The following is a 15,446-nucleotide window of genomic DNA, read 5'->3' on the forward strand; positions in this document are numbered from 1 at the left end:
TAAAAATTCTTCATTCTTCCTGATGTCGAGCCAAAGGAAAGTTTCTGTAATTCAAGTAAGGGTAAAATCCCCAGGCTCTAAGTCTCTCATTGTATGAAAGAAGCTGGCTATATGTAGCCAACATTTAACTGATTATTTGCAGAACAGAATGAACTTATTTCCTCAGCTAAACCAATGTTTTAAACATTTGTAAGGACAGATCCAGTGATTCAAAGTAATTTTTAAAAAAATATTTTTAGTCACACCAACTTGCCCCAATTTCTTTTGCAGAACCATGATCCAAGGTGTGCTATTCCCTGACAGATGAGAGTAGGAATGGTAGAAAAGATCAAAAAAGGCACTATCATAGGTGATATGTAGTTTTCCTACACTTGTTTTTTTTTTCAAGGACATCTTAGCTGTTTACATTTTTAAAAGCCAGGTGGAAGTTAATAAAATGTATTTATGACTAAATTCTGAAACTCTTTTGGAACTACCAAAATATAATAGTGATATTTTGGGGATAAGGAGTTAATTATATAGAATAAGAAAACTTTTAAAAAAATACAATTCCTGCATAGAGCTACAGCTTCAATTGAAGACACAGTGTTTTGGACTTTTACCACACTTGTGTGACAGCTTCAAATTATGAAATGTAGAGTAGCAAAAACACAACACGTTCATTTTTATGGTACAGAAGCAGATTATATGAACATGAAGATCAGGAAATGAAAATAACAGATACACTAAAAATAAAAACATCACAACAGAAACGGGCTTTATTTCAACCAGACAGGTGAGTATTTCAATTAACATCAACTTCAAGAATTGACGATATGGAAATTAAAGGCGCTGCTCAGAATGCAGAAGGAAAGATTCGTCATGGAACAATGTCCAGCCCTTACCAAATCCCTCTAAAAAAAATGTTCAATTCAAAAAATGAATTTGTTCTAACTCATTAGATCTCATGGATTTCAATGTCTGTCTAAGATTCAGATTTGAAAGTCACCCATCAGTACCAATGATGTCTTTTAAAAAGAAAAACTATACATAGAGATCAGTATCATAATTTTTTTTTTTAATTTTAGAAACTGAGATTGAAATAGTTTTTAGTTGGAAATACTCCAAATGAAAAACGTTCTTATTATTTAAGATGACTTGTTACAAAGATCCTAGGTATATACATGTACAAAACAAAAAGATACTACTACCTGACAACGCAAACGCGACTTCTCCCAACCCTCCCAATGTGAACAGTTAATCTACCGGGAAACGTTGTCCTATAAATTTTAATGTCCTGCACAAGGACTTGCTGCCATTTGTACTTTGTGCATGGCCGAGGACATTTCGTCATGGAATATTTCCATTTAATATAACCGAACATAAAATAAATCCAACAAGACACTGTATGTGACAAAATTGCATAATTTTCAACTTTTGCCAGACTCGTTAAATTCATGAACACTTTCAGAGTATCCCCTTCGAGGGCACTTTTGAGAGCTTTAGGTCTCGTGTTTAACTTTGTATTGAGTAGGACAGCACCTTGATTAATCTGAACAAATACAGCACAGGAAGGTCTGGTGGGGAGGGGGAGTCATCTGAGGACAGAAACGGGGCAGAGATTCTTTTTCCATAAGACACTCAAACAGAGAACACAAGACAATAAAAGGTAAACAGACAAACAAAATAGTGTTCACAGTAAAACATGCCAGATTGGTAGTTTCATTTGAAACCAAACAGCAAATCATGAAACGTCATGAAAAATATAAGTAAAGGTAAAATCTCCTAGAGTAATTACTAAACGAATTTAAAATTACCACACTGATCAGTAAACCCCAGAAGAAGTATAAACAACACTTACATTTCAGGTCCTTCTTAAACATAATATAACTTTACAAAGTTAATGCATAAAATTGGTAGGTTTGGCCACACTGCACAAAATGGTGTGTGTGTGTGTGTTTTTTTTTTCTTCTTCTTCTTAAAAATACAGTATACAGAAAAAACTCTTGTATTCCCCATTTTGAATCATAAACTCAAAACCCAAGAGTAAAAGATCAGCTAGAAGGATTTTTAAATTATTTACAAATCCAGCAGGTGTGTCTGCCATGAATGGCCTGGCTTTCGTCTCCCGGCGGCTTTCACCTTCTTCAGCAGCGGTTCCCAGGTCTCTGTTCTCACGGAAGGCTGTTCCATCATCCAGGGCTCATCTCTACTGGTCATCAGTCACTTTGAACAGTTCCAACAGTGCCCCAACAGCTCCAAAGTAACCCTACAAAAACAATGAGAAAGCAGTATGATTACCTCTGAACTTAGCCAAATACCTATTGCTTTTAATAACCGTAGGAATGCTGCCCCCTAATGTTGTAAGAGAAATTTAAAACCTTGACTCTGCTATGAAACATGGTGAAGTAAATAATAATAATTAATAGTAATAACAAAATGTATTGGATATGGGCTTATTATACATATTAAATAAGTTGACTGATGTAAAATGTTTAGAAAAAAGGCACACAGTGTGTGCCACAGAAGGGCTGTGTATTACTAGTATTTCGTTTTAATTCTTGCCATGGCAAAATTTATATGATTACCCCCATTTCACAGATGAGAAATGGAAGGCAATAAAGTAAATTACCCTGGCAGGATCACATGACATGCGCCTGGGCTCAGCCTCAAATCTATCTGACTTTAAAGCTGGAATATCCCACAGCCTCCCTCAGTAGATCTTGGAAAGGCAGCTAAATCAGCCGTTCCACTTTGCTCAACTGTAAAAAAAAGAGCCCGTGTTTCTGTGAAAAATGACAGAAACGGAAAAATAGAAACTGATTTCCAAAAGGCAGGAGACTCCCACTCCTCTGGTGTATGCCTGACTCAACAGTTACTGCAGCAGGGGCCAAAATGCCAGAAGGCTACATGCATGGCAGGATCTTTTGCCTCGATTGCCAGTCGCCAGCTAACACTTACTGAGGGCTCACTCATTGTTCTAAGCACTTTACATGGACTTAGCCATTGAATCTGCACAGTAACTTTAGGAGACGTACTATTACGCCCCGTTTCACAAGTGCAAACACAGAGATGGAGAGGCAGTCCCTGGCTAAGGCCGCCCCGTCACTGAGAGGCGTGGTCTTAACCGCTCTGCTAGACTACTTTCTCTTAGGAGATGCTCACTGATCTACACTGAGAGACAGTGAGTGACGCCGCTGAAGGCAGGGCAGGAAAGCCCCCATACCAGTCAGTGCTCCCCAAAAGTTCTCTCTCCATAGTAAGGCCTGCCTAAGCCGGAGTGAACTTAAGAATGTAGAGAATTCTCTGGTACCCACACAGGGTTATAAAATAGTTCCAGTTTCATTGGCTACAGAGGCTTGAGTTATGGGTGAGACACAGTAACAAACCAAAGCCATAGTCCACAGAGGCCTAGGGTTGTACTAAGTGGCATGCATTTCTACCCCTACAAGTGGATTTCCCCAAAACGTTGGCGACCCACTGATGGTAGATAAACCAGAAAACGTTCACATCGAACAATGAAGTCCATGCAAGCTCAACCTACCTCATGTTCCAAAAACAGAGCTTTTAGCTGTCCTTTGGACCAAAAATCCATGGCATACGCTAGCAGCTTCATGGAAACCATATTGATTCTGAGAAAATTCCCAACAAACACAACTCTGTCGATATTCTGAGGTGGAAAACAGAAAGAAAAACACAATTGAACTATGACATATATAAATAGCATTTAGCAAAGACCTAATGTTCCATACATCACCGTGCTCCCAGAACCTCACAGAATACATTTTTATTAAAAATGGAATTATTTCAGCATTTCCGAGATGAACTTGAGCAGACCTCAAAGGGCAAACCACAAGAACAAGACGGTGAGATTTTGCTTGGACTAGGCAGATCTGGCATTGGGCTGATCTGCAGTCATTATGCTAGGTTGCCTTAAGTCTGATATGAAATTCAGCTGCCAACACTCATATATAAAATTGTAACTGGTGCTCAATTTCAGATAAATTTGCTGTTGCATTCCTTCAATCCTCCAAACCTCTGACCATAAAATATTATTATAAGCAACTCATACATAAAACGGCCATGGCATGGGTTATTCATCTCATGTATTTGCTCAGTTTGCTCTGTGCCTGACACAGGGAATACAAAAAGAAACACTACTTACTACTTTTAGAATATCCTGTTTGGTCAACACAGGGGGTTAAAATATGGTAACAAAAAATACATTTATATATTTTTGTTGTCATGGATACAGATTTGCATTCTGAACAACACACAACACTGAGCTAGGCCTGTCTACCATGCAGAGGCTGCTGACCACTCACTCACTCACTCACTCACAGAGCCAGTTGCTATGGTCACCCTCATGTCAAAGGAAAGAGAGCTTGGAAGCTGGCATTATTTTCTGTTCAGTCTATGAAGAGTCACAGGGTCTGGGAACATCACCTTTTAACAGTCTCAAGTTTTAACCATGCATGTTCTTTAACCCATTAACCACTGTGAAAAATTTCCATGAGTAGAGGGGTGGGAGGTGGTATTAATACATTTCCACAAGTAAGAACCGTAGCCACAAACCACCCAGACTGAGAGGTGGCAAGGAACACTCAAAATAAGAAACTCAGATTAAAGAGGAATTTAATTAAATTTAGGAGTTTCACCTTTCCTCCCCCAAACGAGAGTCAATAGCTTAAAACCCCGGTCCTGCTTTACTCAGGTAGAAAACAGAAGGAACAGAAGCAGCATTAAAAGCTGATGGACATTCCCTGTTTCAAACAAATTTCAGGTGGGTGAGTGATATAAATGTTAACTTTTTAAAAAGAGAAAGAAGCCCTAGCTGGTTTGGCTCAGGGGATAGAGCGTAAAGGGTTTGATTCTGGTCAAGAGCACATGCCTGCGTTGTGGGCCCGATCCCCAGTAGGGGTTGTGCAGGAGGCAGCCGATCAATGATTCTCTCTCATCATTGATGTTTCTATCTCTCTCCCCCTCTCCCTTTGTCTCTGAAATCAATCAATAAATATACATATATAATGTTGAAGTAGAAAAGGTATAATACCCATAATTCATGAAAAAGACACATTTATTTAAAAAATCAAATATTTATTCTGGAGAAAAACATCACCATTAACTAACTCAAATGGAAAGCAATAATCAGGAAATATTTTCAGCACATATTAACACAAAATGTATTATTTACCTTCAGATAAATAAGAAAAGACCAACCATCCAATAGAAAAATGTGTGAACAGTACTGAGTTCACATATACACAAAAGGAGAAAATTTCATGGCTATTAAATAGATTTTAAAAATGTTCAGCCTCACTTACAATTTTGAAACCAAAATAAGATAGCATGTCTTTTCTTATCTATTACATTGGAAAAAAAAAAAAGCCGAAACCGGTTTGGCTCAGGGATAGAGCGTCGGCCTGCGGACTCAAAGGTCCCGGGTTCGATTCCGTCGATGTTTCTCTCTCATCGATGTTTCTCTCTCATCGATGTTTCTAACTCTATCCCTCTCTCTTCCTCTCTGTCAAAATTAAAATATATTAAAAGATTTAATGACCCTCTGAGGAGAAACAAACTCTGCTGATGGGAAATTATTTAGAACCAATTCTATCTGTCAAAATTACAGTCAATAAACACATCCTTGACTTGGCAATTTCCCTTCTAGGAATTTATCCTATAGGTATAATTCCATGCAAAATGGTGTGTACGTGTATATATAAAAAACAATTTTTTAAATAGTGGCAAGATCTAGAAAACCCTAAATATCATTATGTCATTAGGAAAATGACCAAATCTAGAATAGCATATCTACATGTTAGGAGGCTATATGGCCATTAATAAAATGAAGCAGCCCTAGTAGCTTTAGCTCAGTGGATAGAGCATTGCCCCGCGGACTGAATGGTCCCTGGTTCGATTCCAGAAAAGGGCATGTACCTCGGTTGCAGGCTTGATCCCTGTGCAGGAGGCACCCAATCGATGTGTCTCTCTCACATCTATGATTCTCTCTCTGTGTCTCTCCCCCTACACTCTCTCTAAAAATTAATGGAAAAATATCATCCAGTGAGGATTAAAAAAAAACACACCAAAACACGAAGCAATTATAAATATATGAACAATCTCAAGATGTATTATCATGTAAAAAAGCAAGAAGCAACATTAACTGAAGTGTATATTGAAGTATGTAAGGTAGACAGATAATGTCTGGGGTTTGCTTTCTAATATTTCAACAAAAAAGAGAGGAGGAGGACGAAAAGCAATAGGTAAAACATGTATGGCAAAGTCTTAATAACTGTTGGGACTGAGTTGATGGCTATATGGAGGTTCTTTATATTCCTCTCTCCTTTCTGTATCTTCACCAATTTTATACTAAAAGGTGGATAAACAACCAAAGAAGAATGTAGAACAGTATGCACAAAGTGAATGGCATGAGCATAGCATGTGATTCTATCTCAAAAAAAAACTGTTGTTAAAAAAAGAATGTTATATAGAGCTTGCTACCTTTCAAAAGATATTTTTGTCCTATATTACATACAATATAGAGTAAAAAGAAAAACAAAACTAAACGAAAACAAATGGCTGCCTCTAGTGAGGTTAACCTTGAGGGTCAGTGTGGACATGGTGACACCCTTCCCCGAATACCCACCTGGTGTCTCCGAATTCTGTGTTATGTGTTTGCATTATTCTCTCTTCAGTAAAATGACTACAAATATCTTAAGTGGATGGAGCATTTCATAGCTTTCCAATAACCACAGCAAAAGTATTTTAGATTTAGTGCATGTGGTTGAAATCAAATATCCTCCCATCAGTGACTCCGGGGAGCAAAACCATAACAGAAGACCTTGCATCACTGCTCCCAGGGGGCACATGGTGTGTCCACAGGGAGCCTGCCCTGGCGGGACACCAGCTAACAGAGCCCTTGCCTGAGGCTGTCGGCGATTCCTCTCATTCATCCAACTCCACAGGAACGTCTAAAACAGTTTCTCAGACGAGTGAGTGACACTTTCAAACAGGCTCTTTTGCTATGGTTTTAAAATAAACTGAAAGTGAAATCAAAAGTTGAAAATAAAATCAGCTGTCCTCCCTCTAAAGTGATTACCGTACCTGTGAAAAAACCTGCTGGCTCACTCAAGCTCTGAGGAAAGCAGGGGAAAGGGCATCCATTGCTCTCTTCCCATTGAAGTGACCTTTGAGAGTCTATGAGTGCAGCCAACTACACACAGATTAGTCTTAGGGCTTGTTTGGCTCCTTGGAAAAACTCTCTTTAAAGGTTAATATAAAAAAAACAAATTCTCTGTTCCAGTGAATCCCATGACCAAAGTGGACTTTGGAAAGGCATGACTCCAGAAAACATTCTGTCATCGGAATATCAGCTTTGCATTTAATACCCATCTGAAATGGACTCACAAAAATACATGAACCTGACCAACTGGCCAATGGCATATTCTATCCAATACGGTGAAAGGAGGATGTCTCTCTTGTACCCCAGAGATCAAAGGCAGGGCTGGCCCCTAACTAGCATAAAGGCAACCTCACACCCTGGTTAACACTCCACTATTCAATGGGGATTAGAGGGGGTTTCCACAATACTTGTAATGTTCTATTTTTTAATCTGAGTGGTGGCTGTGTGTGATAATTCATCAGGCTATACACTTATGATTTGAACCTGCTTCTGCATGTATGTCATATTTATTAAAAATCATATTTTAGACCTAGCCAATTTGGCTCAGTGGGTAGAGCATTGACCTGCGAACCAAAGGGTCCTGGGTTTGATACTGGTCAAGGGCATGTACCTTGGTTGCAGGCTCCTCCCTGGCCTGGGCCCTGGTCAGGGCTAGTGCAGGAGGCAACCAATCGATGTGTTTCTCTCACACCAATATTTCTCTCCGTCTTTCCCTCTCTCTTCTCTCTCTAAAAAAAAAATCAATCAAAAAATATCCTCGGGTGAGGATTAAAAAAAATTATACTTTAAGAAACTCTATTACTGATGCTACTATGATTCGTTAACACTTTTCCTATTACCTGTTCCATGCCCAACCCCCCTTTCTTGTCTTCCTAACACTGCTCAGTAAGAGCCAGTCCACTTTATACATCTTATATTTCAGAAAAAGGTTCTTTTTTTCCCCCCCAAAGGAAATTTACAATATTTTGAACATTTTGTCTGTGACCAGCTCTACCTCTTCCTGTGCCTGGGGCTCTGGCTGGCCTTAGCTGTAGCAAGCTCTCTGTGCTTTGATAGCCCTGTACAATGCTGCTTGAACTCCATGCCACAAGGCAACACTGTAAAGAAGCTGAAAGCAGAGAGAAGATCAAACATTGCAAGTGGAACTCTTTACCCACGAATATTTGCAAGGGTGCACAGAGCTTTTCCTCACACTTCAGTAGGTACATGGTACTGCTGATGGGTAGAGAGGCTAAGGCATGGTTTGTTATTTTACCATGTTTCTCCTCTGGATGGTTTTGTTCTCATCCAATGCCTACTTAAACATAAAACACATATTCTTTTGCCTCCCCTCCTCCTCCCCCCCAACATATACCCTTCTATTTCTATAAGGTGTGACTACAAAACAAAGGACAGGTTTCTCAAAGGCTGTAGTTTGTAAGGGTCAGTAGTCATTGCATTGCCAAAGGTGATGTATATGAAGGACACATGGCTTTCCCCAGGTTGTAAGGCCTTACCTCATTCAGTGCACACATCCGAGCAATGGAACCAATGTTGTTGGTGATGGTGACCAGCGTGGCTCGGGCGAGGTCTTCCTTGCTGATGGACTCTCGCTTTTCTTTACTCATCATGTTGCCAAAGCTACGTTGGAAATATTAGCGAGAGTGTTCAAAATCATCCTCAGGCAGACCCCAGGCTTCCACCAAAGTACTGTGGCACGCTGTATGAATAACTCTGCTCAAACTCAAATGACCTGATTTCGCTGCCATGGTTTACAAGCAGACAAGATTACAATATGAATGGCTGGCTGCCCTTTTCTTAATAGGAACAAAATAGCATGGCTATTAATGGGGGAGCATTTTTTTTTTTTAATGCCTCTAGATATCTGGACAAGAATGAAACAGGAAACTGTTGCCGTTTTCCAGAACCTTCTTTCAAAGCTGCCCTATGTTAAGCACAAGCATCAAGAGCTAAACATCTTGGTGCTTCATAACGGGCAGGAGATCAAATCTGAACTCCAATCCCATAGAGAGTTGCACCTGGTGGGTTAAAATATTTAAAGTGAACTAAATGAACAGCCAGGGTGGAGAGGCTGCCTTGTGTGTAATCAGGACCGTTCCTAGCCACTTCGTCTCTACCTTGATGCTACAGCAGATCCTTGAAGGCCAAATCGTTCATAGTCTCCTCCGTAAATGTCCTTCACCAGCTTATCAACATTGGTGCTGTCGCCTTTAGCTGCCATTTCCATAGCTTCTTCAAAGGTCTCACAACCAGTCAGCAAGCAACATAGACCTAGGAATGTTCCACCTCCAAGACTGAAGGAACAATAATGTTTATTTTTAAATTTTGCTTAAAGATACGCCCATCCAACTCCCCAATAATATAGGTTAATAAAAACAGAAGGAAAACAAAGAGGCACTTGCATGAACGTGCTAGGGTACAAAAGGGCTTTAGGGTGGACTGAATAAAAAAAGAGGGCAGAGAAAGAAAAGCAACATCCAGGGAAACTTGCCCCTGAATTCAAGAGCAAAACCAGAGGGATTCTCACTGATTTCTGTTGTGAGACCTTGACCTTAGCCACTAATGTCTCAGTCTCCCCACCTATAAAATGAAGGCAAATCGATTGCTCTCAATTCGGGTGGTCTGAAAGTAGTAGATAACTAGCAGAGAAATGATGGAGCCAAATTCTGATGACAGATGTGACCTCAGGCAGGACCAGCCAGCCCTAGAGCTGTACCTTTCACCTGACCTCGCCTGACTCCAGCTGAGATCTCATGTAACCTCCCTGGAAATTTCTGAAAGGAAGCCACTGGTTGGTCTCATATTGTATTTGTTTCTAGGAGACTCTGGAAAAAGTTTTTAATATTTTACTTACCACCAAGAGTCAAAGCTAGTCAAGAAAAAAAAAGTCAAAATGGTTCCAAAGCTCCAACTATGTGTTAAAATAGTGTGTTAATATCAAAAGTTTCCTGAGGGGAAGAAGAGCAGATTCAAAGTAGAGCTATCGCTAGTGAACTCCGGGTAGGACAAGGAGCGCTGACATGACCGTGGGTATTCCTCCCTATTCGCCTCACAGAATGGTAAAGGTGAGCAGTAAATTGCTCACATCCGTTTGCTCTGAGGCTCCAAGAGCTGTTAGCCCTGGAAACCCCTTATGTGTTTGGATACTAGCTTCCAAAAGAAAATTCAGGTTGAGATTAAGGTTATTTCTAACTTCAATTTGAAGTAAGAAAACTTAGGGTAATGTATACTTACGGTCCGTAACCACTAACCAGGAGGTACCAGATTGTAGACAGGCGCTTTAAATCACATCTAAAGCAAACTGTATGGCCCTAACCAGTTTGGCTCAATGGATAGAGCGTCGGCCTGTGGACTGAAAGGTCCCAGGTTCAATTCCGGTCAAGGGCATGTACCTTGGTTGCGGGCACATCCCCAGTAGGGGGTGTGCAGGAGGCAGCTGATCGATGTTTCTCTCTCATCGATGTTTCTAACTCTCTATCCCTCTCCCTTCCTCTCTGTAAAAAAGCAATAAAAAATACTTTTTAAAAATAATAAATAAATAAAAATAAAGCAAACTGTATGTAATACTTTATAACTACTGGTTCTTAGAAAAACACATACTTGATGAAAATTAAGGGTCCTCATGGAAAAGTGGTAGCTAGGCACCACCAGCGGCAGCTATCCAACTGTAGGTGCAGTGCCATCAGGATATAAAGAGCTCCATGGACACTGTTGCCTTGACAACCCAGTCACCGTGGAAATTTTGGATTTCCTCTGAGAAAGTGTACCTTCATTTACATTTAACATGGCGGGTTAGGCTCTGGTGTCAGTTTCAGTCTACCCTGCAAAGCTATTGTGTTTTAATGGGAACACTGTTTTGTTTTGTTTTGTTTGTTTTTTTTTGCGTGCCAGCTGGATTTGTCTTGTTTTCTCTCTGTATCTATTAAGTGTTTGCTCCTATTTCTTTTTAGCTTTATCTTTCATCGATACAACCTTTCTTTGAACATCAGAGACGGGTATGAATCAAGGCATTCAACAACCTACTCCAAACATAGGCAACTGAAGTGACTGGCTGACTTAGAAAGAAGGCAACTCATCAACTGATGTGTTGGTATGAGTGAAAAGAGAACAAGTGCTTTGTATGACTGGGACATGACAGGTGACTCCAGACAAAGACTCGGAGCTGAATGGGAAAGCGAGCATGCATTTGCACAGCTGGCACACTGCAGCTAGCAGGGAAGACTGCACAGTCGCAGAAGAGCACTTCATTAATAACCCCGGCCTGCTAAACGTTATTTAATCATAATGACACATCTGGTTGTTTCAGCGGGCACACAATAAGACTCTCAGCAAATGACAGACAAAAACATATCGCTAGAAACAGCTGTTGAATATCATTGTTGTTGTTTTTTTTTAAAACCAAGCAACCTTGAAAGTGAGAGATTTTAGGGAGAAGTAGAAGCAACCTTCAATTAGAGTGCTTGTGCTCTTAAAATAGATTCCAAAATAATGAGATAAGCTGCACTACAACTCTCACTGAAGTTTCAAAATTCTTTCCATTCCTCTTCTAATAGGCTACACATTCTAACAATGTCAATTGTAAAGTCCTGTGGTTTTTTTCATTGACTCCAACAGTAAAATTGGAATGTGTCAATAGAAAAAAAAACACATTGGCTACCTAACCTAGGATGCATTAGACGGCACATAACACTGAAGCAAACCATTAGAAAGCAGATTTAAAAGAAAACTGATATCCTGTGATGACGTGACTTCCTAAAAATAAAAATGCTTAATGAGGAAATAGGATATTAAAACAACCTGGAATTACAGCTATCAGTTCACCACATTTGCTGGTGTTGAGAAACCCCATGACTGCCAAAATCTGTTCCACACACTGATGGGTCACTGCTGACCACAATTGTTTATATCAGTGGCTTCCTAACTTGGATCAAAAGAAAACATTGGTGTAACAGCTCTGGTTGGACAAGAAGGATCTGGGGCCCAGCACTGGTGTCTCATTCGCCTGCCCTACCTGAGGCAGCCCCTGGAAGGGCTGTTTATTAACATTCATAACTACTGGTTAGAAAGAGCCTGTAGCTAAGCTTGCACATCCAGGCGGGATTTGCTGATGATTGATTGCAAAGCTCTGGTCATTAATGGAGCATTTACCAGGAACTAGAATTTATAGGCGTTATTACACAGGGGCTAGAAGGCAGGCACCACCATTAGTTAGTTCATTAGCAGCTGCTCAAGAAGATGACCCAAGTCCCTGGAAGTTCCAAGTTTGAGAAAGTTTACCTGTAATTCATGAATTTAAGTGTTAATCAACAATATTTTATAAATATCTCTAATTGTGGAAAATGTTTAGCTTGTTGTCACCTTAGGAGTCAACAACTCCTTCTGGGAGGAAGTCTGTAGTTTAAGAATTGTGCCTTTTTCAGAAGATCACTCTCTGAGGTAAAACCAGTTCAGTTGAAATATTCATTTGCCTCTAATGGGCCTGACAGTCCTACTGAGGCCCGGAGGTCAGTGTGATGATTGTGGGGGCAGGTAGGCTTAGTTCTGTATTCTCAGCTAGAAAATGTATGTCTAGGATTCAGTCAGAATGTGTGTGTGTGTGTGTCTGTAAGCCAGGGTTTCTCAACACCAGCACTACTGACTTCTAGGGCTTAGTACTTTTTTCTTTTTTGTTGTAGGGGGCCCCCTAACCCCTAGTTGCCAGTAGCATCCCACCTCCAGTTGGGAAAACTAAAAAAAAAGTCTCTAGAAATTGCCAAGATACCCTGGGGGCATTAATCTTCCTTGGCCCAGTGAGAACCAGATTTTTATAGATCCATCACAAGTCATGGAAATAGTGTAGAAAGCAGTGCTCTCGTCCTCATGGGCAAATAACACTGCAGAATTCCAGTACTGGAAAAGCCTGTGCAAACTATCTAAGAAACAACCCCCTTCACAGCACAAATGAGGATAACTGAGGCCAAGAGAAGTTACATGCTATCTTCATCCATCAAAAACAATGGTTTCAATATCATGTCCCAAACCATATTTCACACGGCACTAGTTCCTTAAGTTGTTCCTCCAAAAATGGGTTCTGTGGTCCAATAAGTTGGAGCAACATTCATACCAAATTCTTCTCTTAGAAGAAAAACCTTATTTAATTTTGTTTCTGCCAGGATCTCAGGTTTCTGACCCCAGATCCTTTTCCCAGGTTGAATTCCCATTAAGAGGAAGCTGAGTCCTAGCCGGGTTGGCTCAGAGGATAGAGGGTTGGCCTGTGGACTGAAGGTTCCCGTGTTCGATTCCGGTCAAGGGCATATGCCCAGGTTGCAGGCTCGATCCCCGTAGGGGGCATAAAGGAGGAAGCCAATCAATGATTCTCTCTCATCATTGATGCTTCCACCTCTCCTTCTCCCTTCCTCTCTGAAATCAATAATATATATATATGGAGGCTGAGCCCATCTGCCCTTGGGTGTGTATGCTGTGTGCACTAAAAAACAAGGCACTCTACCCAACTGGTGACACGGCTGCTTTCCTGTCCATTACATTCCAAAATTTCCTGCGAGGTATGCCGACTAATTCAGTTTTCGGCTGGAGCATGTACCCGAGAGTAACAGACATTCCTTATAAACCCAGTTTGGCTTACTGGTTGCAATGACCTATTATTTCAAGCAATTCATCCCAAGCTAGGCACCAAGGTGGTTCCAAAAGGCGGTGTATGAGACCCTTCTTCCCTCAACCTGATCAGTTTCCAACAGGACAAGGACTGTGTTTTATTACCTTTATGTAAATCACCCTCATAATATACCCAATAAACCCTTTTTGGTTGACAGAGGGTAATAACTTTCTTTTGAAAATGTATTCACTGTAAATTACATTTTTATAAACTGGTCTTCAAGGAAGAGACCTGGGTTGAAGTATAAAAAGGTTTCCTAGTGAAACCACATTTACCTGGTCCCTGTAACTCTTTTATAGTTGTCCTTGGAGTACACCGCTAGGATGCTGACCCCTGAGCCCATGTTCACCAGCAGCATAGGGTACGGGTTATCAAGGCAGTACGGCTTTTTTTGACACAATTCAGGATTTGTGGGATTTTCAAAATAGTAACATTCTGGCTTGCCATTGAAGCCAACGGAGTCGACGTAGAGCAGGCCCTGAATCAGACAATCCAGTTCGTCCAGTTTATGGAGCTGCAGGTCCGCGATCTAAAAGAGAACAAAATCTTGTGATAAAGGCTGCCATGGCCTTAGGGGAGACGCCAGAGACATTTAGTGGGACTTAAAATGTGTCACTGAAACACCAAGTTTTAAATCTTGATGATTTGGCCAGACTTCAGACTTCCTCTCTGCCCACAGTGCGAGCTGAGGGAAGGTAGCTTGACTGGCTGCTAGAAAAGCATCTCGCTACTGTGTAGTGTGGGTTGAAGGGTGGCCACGAAAGATACTGTCCATGTCCTAATTCTCAGAACCTGTGAATGTTCCCTTGTATGGAAAAGGGGGCTTTTTGCAGATGTTATTAAGCTAAGCATGTTGCATCCTGGATTATCTACTGGGACTCCAATGACAGGTTTCCTGAGACACTCAGGAAAGATCTGATAGACTCTGAGAAGGCCTTGCCAAGACAAAGGCAGAGATTGGAGAGCCGCACCACACGCCACGGAAGACCAGTAGCCACCAGGAGCTGGAAGAGGCAAGGAATGGCATCTGTCCAAGAGCCTCTGCAGGGAGTGTTGTCCTGTCAATCAACCCCTCGATTCATTCTGGCCACAGAACTACAACTGACTCGATTCCTGTTGTTTGAAGACACTAGGTTGGTGGTGACTTGTTACCGCAGCCATAGGAAACAGGTAGAGCATACCACTGAGATAGGGGCTCTCCCACAAGGTGAAGAGGGTGAGAATGTTCTGAAAGCAGCAAGAATCCTACACTTCATTGGCAGGACTTGAGGTCCCGAGGGTGGCACGCTGATCCTGGAAGTGGGGGACAATCTCCTGAGCCCACAAAGTCCCGTTCCCATTTTCCCAGGCCTGGCTTTGCAGTTAGGCAGACCTGGCTTTGAATTCTGGCTCTAATACTTAACTTCCGAAGCCGCATTTTCTCATCTGTAAAATGAGGATAGTAACACCCAATGCGTAAGAGTTGTTGTGAAGATTACATGATAATAATATATGAAAAATGCTTGCACAGGGCTTGGCATGTACAAGGGACTCAACAAATGTTGGCTCTTATATTAATAGCTGGTGCAGCCTCAGTGTCCTTTCATGCTCCTATGAGACAAACACTCCTCTTCTCCTAGGAACAGAGGGGGG

General features: G+C 41.0%; 1 protein-coding gene and 1 non-coding gene across 2 annotated transcripts in view; both read right to left on the reverse strand.

Moving 5' to 3' along the window:
• Nucleotides 1–743: 743 nt before the first annotated feature.
• PANK1 (pantothenate kinase 1) overlaps nucleotides 744–15,446 on the reverse strand; it is a 48,963-nt gene continuing 34,260 nt past the window's right edge. The window contains exons 3-7 of the mRNA XM_008156923.3: nucleotides 14,090–14,343; nucleotides 9,280–9,456; nucleotides 8,659–8,782; nucleotides 3,524–3,649; nucleotides 744–2,248 (exon numbers count right to left, since the gene is read on the reverse strand). Coding sequence (XP_008155145.2) covers nucleotides 2,189–2,248; nucleotides 3,524–3,649; nucleotides 8,659–8,782; nucleotides 9,280–9,456; nucleotides 14,090–14,343 — 741 coding nt within the window. The 3' untranslated portion in view covers nucleotides 744–2,188. The remainder of the gene's footprint in view (nucleotides 2,249–3,523; nucleotides 3,650–8,658; nucleotides 8,783–9,279; nucleotides 9,457–14,089; nucleotides 14,344–15,446) is intronic.
• Nucleotides 8,201–8,284, reverse strand: MIR107 (microRNA mir-107). The gene has a single exon (NR_129025.2). It is a non-coding gene; the product is annotated as a microRNA mir-107 (primary transcript).

This window comes from Eptesicus fuscus, chromosome 17 (assembly GCF_027574615.1).
Source record: "Eptesicus fuscus isolate TK198812 chromosome 17, DD_ASM_mEF_20220401, whole genome shotgun sequence".
NCBI lineage: Eukaryota > Metazoa > Chordata > Mammalia > Chiroptera > Vespertilionidae > Eptesicus > Eptesicus fuscus.